At 37.9% G+C, this 4,191-nt stretch overlaps 1 protein-coding gene across 1 annotated transcript; it reads right to left on the bottom strand.

Annotated features, from left to right (window-relative positions):
* Positions 1–211: 211 nt before the first annotated feature.
* On the bottom strand, positions 212–3,813 carry LOC126786703 (isocitrate dehydrogenase [NADP]). Its single transcript, XM_050512612.1, has 16 exons — positions 3,672–3,813; positions 3,066–3,109; positions 2,849–2,958; positions 2,669–2,706; positions 2,481–2,558; positions 2,344–2,397; positions 2,172–2,273; positions 1,992–2,083; positions 1,801–1,904; positions 1,586–1,654; positions 1,389–1,504; positions 1,263–1,297; positions 1,010–1,152; positions 792–914; positions 582–672; positions 212–483 (listed from the first exon to the last, which is right to left on the bottom strand). Exons 1-15 carry the CDS (start codon positions 3,718–3,720, stop codon positions 594–596), a joined length of 1,236 nt encoding a protein of 411 aa, XP_050368569.1. The 5' UTR covers positions 3,721–3,813; the 3' UTR covers positions 212–483; positions 582–593.
* Positions 3,814–4,191: the final 378 nt, after the last annotated feature.

Here is a 4,191-nt window from a genome sequence, read left to right as displayed (position 1 = left end):
CATGGTCGGGATGTGACTTTCCTGCATTTAGCTCTAATCATTCTTTCGAGATTGAAGTCAGCCTCGGGTTAAACTGTGTTCCATAACCAACCTTAAAAGTCTTTTCACCAATTTTACCCCCAAACGATAATGCTACCATGGTTATAGGTAAATGTTTCTCCCTGAAATTTGGAATTGTAGCCTGATTTTTATTGCAACAGTGGTCAGAGTTGCCGGAACCATATATAATCTTGGAAAGGCACAGTGACCGGATTTATGTTGGTTATGAAAAAGGTATATTTCCCAAAGCCAAAAACTGAGGATATGAACTCAATAGAAATACAGTAAACCAGAGTACATATGAAACTAATACACTTGGAAATTAGATGAGCCAACATCTCTAACAGCACAGTAGAAGTGAAATATTCTACCACCATCTCTACCCACCCTCTCCATTATTTCTTTCCGAATGAAAAACTGAACAAACAGCACAGTTGCCTGACCCTGAAAATAAGTTCATATCAGAACACCAGACATGAAACAAAAAATAAAAATAAATTTGGATTCAGTGCACATAATCAAGTCCACAAATGTTCACATACAAGTAAGCTTTTTCAACAAAGCTTTGCTTTAAGTTCGGCTGCGACGGCATCAATGAACTCTTCTGTGTTCAAGTAGTGGTTCCTAGCAAGCCTACACCACAGGAAGCATAGATAAAATCAATGTTTCATGCATAAACAGAAAAACAGACAAGAAGTGTGCACCCACACAAACACAAAGGTTGAACAATCAATGCTTTAATAGCTACTTACTTAGGTCCATGAAGAATTAGTGCAAGATCCTTTGTCATTTTTCCAGATTCCACGGTTCCAATGCAAGCCTCTTCCAGCTTCTGAGTGAAATCCAACAATTTAGCATTGTCATCCAATTTAGCCCTGTGAATGAAACAACATTCAAATCCAATTTAATTTTTCTTAATATAGGACCTTAAAGAAGATGAGATCTCAGAGAACAAGGCTTCATAAAATACCTGTGTGCAAGCCCTCTTGTCCAAGCAAAGATAGAAGCTATGCTGTTTGTGCTAGTTTCACCACCTTTCTGGTGTACTCTATAATGCCGAGTAACTGTTCCATGGGCAGCTTCAGCTTCTATTGTCTTTCCATCTGGGCACACCTGCACCCATTAACAGCTCTAGTAAGTGAATGAAAACAAAACAAATGTACAGAAGGATGGAATGATTGATAGGTTAGAGAAAGTAAACATCCAAAACAGCTATAACATACCAGTACTGAGGTCATCAATCCAAGAGATCCAAAACCTATAATGCAACCAGAAGATAGAAACTATAAAGCTCTGTATGTCAAATGTGATGATAGAGCAACAAATTATTGCTAGTTTGTCATACAAACCTTGAGCTAAGAAATCACTTTGCACATCTCCATCATAGTTCTTGCAAGCCCAAACATAACCCCCTTCACTTTTAAGCGCATAAGCCACCATATCATCGATGAGACGATGTTCGTACCTGCCAATTCAATCATATAACATTATGAGCTGAAGGCCTCAAAATCACTCATTGGAATGAAAAAGAACTAGAAATCCTCACCATATGCCAGCAGCTTCATACTTGGATTTCCAGTGGGCTTCATACACTTCTTGAAATATGTCCTTGAATCTTAATTCATGAACAAACAAGGGTATATACTTAGAGATGGCAAGTACAATCATAGTTATTTGAAACCATCTTCATAGAGAATATACTTAGAGATGGCAAGTACAATCATAGCTATTAGAAACCAGCTTCATAGAGAATCTGCATACCTTCCATCATATTTCTTAAGAATAGTGTTTTTTGTGCTAAGATAAAGAGGCCACTTTTTCTCATAAGCTGTGTTCATAGAAGCTTCTGCAAAAGCGCGGATTGACTGCATGGGGCAAAAAAAGTTACACCACTAGACGCAAAGAAATACTACCAGAAATCAAGCAGCAGTTTTAAGGATTATCAAATCAACCTCATCAGTATTGTACATGGCAATTGCTACTCCGCCTTCTCCTGTAAAGTTGTATACTTCCAGTTCCATCTTCTCATCCTTTCCTTCTGGGACTGCAAGCATTTTCAATGTAATCAGAAATTTCTATCTCCAAGTTAGGATATACAATCTTGTAAACTATCACACAACATAGAAGTTTACCAAACAGCAATTTCAGTTTCCCAGGTCCTTTGATAACTGTATCAGTTGCTCGATATTGATCACCGAAAGCATGTCTTCCAATGCATATTGGCTTCGTCCAACCTGATATAAGCACATGTCAGTAGGGTTCCACCTCAAAGAAAAAGTAAAGACACAATATAAAATTAGAAACCTGGGATTAGACGAGGAATGTTCTTGCAAAGAATCGGTTCTCTGAAAACAGTACCTGAAGACAGCCAGCGGCCCTTGTAATTTTACCCATTAAAATTCTCAAAATATAAAAAGGTTCAATGCTTCAAGTTTACAAACCATTCAGAATATTCCTAATAGTTCCATTGGGACTCCTCCACATTTGCTTCAAGTTGAACTCCGTCATGCGAGCTTCATCTGTAACATTATGACCACAATTTTACGAACTGGTATCCTCATATTTATGCCAGTAAAGTGCGACCGAAACAAAGTTCAACAAAATTTGTAGCACAAATGGAAGTATCTACCTGGTGTGATAGTCGCGCATTTGATTGCTACATTGTACCTACAGACAAAGTGAGAGATGCATCATGAATACCAGAATATAATATACAAGTACAAAGGAACTTTACGCACTCTACTTCTATTTCAAAATTAAGAGAAATACATCATTTTTGGAGCATTGAGACAAACTCAAAGAAACGTACTTAAGAGTAGCCTCTGCACTTTCAACGGTAACTTTATCGTCAGTGGCATCACGGTGAGGAAGGCCAAGGTCAAAGTACTTGATGTCCAATTCCAAAAAGGGCAAAATAAGCTGCAAATTTAACATGGAGAAACAAAAAAAAAATGAGTAAACAAGATCTTGACTTGAAAACCATAACACATGAGGAGAAAAATACGTTCACATTAAGATCAACCCACCTTATCCTTAATTGACTTCCAGAAAATCCGAGTCATCTCATCTCCTGTACCACATAACAATAAACTCACAGCATGAGAATTGAGAACGAGAAATGTTTATCCCCAACTCATCTATGTCCAAGATCACCGAGCAGTGTTAACCCTAGCCAAAACTAGAGTGTATTTGCATCACTCTCTAAGCCTCACTAAAAATGCAGCATGACCTAAGAAATAAAAGACTCGTCTTGGATCACTCGGTACTCATTTCAAAACATTTGAACTCCGAAAGTTTACTAGTTTTCTTCACAAGATTTCAAACGAATAAATGGAATAATCATAATCACTCATTCAAGAAATTTAAATATTCAAGCTCTCCAGAAATTCCAATCAGACTCTCTTTTATTCTTCCTTTTTTTTTTGTTCAGATTCACATATCACTCCCTAACCTACAGATCTTTATTAACCAACTCAAAGATTTTAGTAACGCGAATCGGTCAATTTCAATGTATATTCACTCCGATCACATAAAATCAAGCTCAAAGCTAAACAATTGGGATTGGAAAAAACGATCCAAGAAGCTCAAAATCGTAAGGAAAGAGTATCAGAGATCGGAGGAGAGGGTGTTACCGTCCATCTCGACGATGGGGTTGGCGACCTTGATCTTGTCGAACGCCATTGCTTGATTAGGGTTTGGTCGATTTGATTGGGACAGAGGTGAGAGTGGGTCGCTGGTTATATATTGACCAATGTGTGAAGAAGCTCAGGGACGCTCCAAGTTCGTATTTATAGTGTGAGCCAATTTTTTTCTCTTTTTTCATTTCTTATTTATTATTTTCGGGCGTCCACCTACCGCACTTTATATTTTTGGAATTTATTTTCTGACAATATTAGGACGTGACTGTTGAAGCATCTCTCTCTAATTTTTCTCAGGAACTTTGTGAAAAGGAAAGTAGGGGCCTTGTGCATCTGGACTTTCAGTTGGTATAGTATAGTGAGTGGTGGTTGGATCTCGTTGATGATGAAGTTGCAGAAACATTAATGTTGACAAATCTAGTATACTTGGTACATTTGGAGGAAGATAGTCTATACCCATGACTATGAGGAGTCTCCTTGAGTCTCTAGAAAGCCACGAACGACTATGGTGGCT

This window comes from Argentina anserina, chromosome 1 (assembly GCF_933775445.1).
Source record: "Argentina anserina chromosome 1, drPotAnse1.1, whole genome shotgun sequence".
Lineage (NCBI taxonomy): Eukaryota > Viridiplantae > Streptophyta > Magnoliopsida > Rosales > Rosaceae > Argentina > Argentina anserina.
The sequence above is the reverse complement of the archived record's forward strand: the minus strand, read 5'-3'. Positions and strand labels throughout refer to the sequence as shown.

Excerpts from the sequence above, each read along its gene's own strand:
- LOC126786703 (XM_050512612.1), bottom strand. The coding sequence starts at position 3,720 with ATGGCGTTCGACAAGATCAAGGTCGCCAACCCCATCGTCGAGATGGAC. Across the intron at positions 2,084-2,171 it reads GAAACTGAAATTGCTGTTTG|TCCCAGAAGGAAAGGATGAG; the intron begins GTAAACTTCTAT and ends AAATGCTTGCAG. Across the intron at positions 1,905-1,991 it reads CCATGTACAATACTGATGAG|TCAATCCGCGCTTTTGCAGA; the intron begins GTTGATTTGATA and ends TGCCCCATGCAG.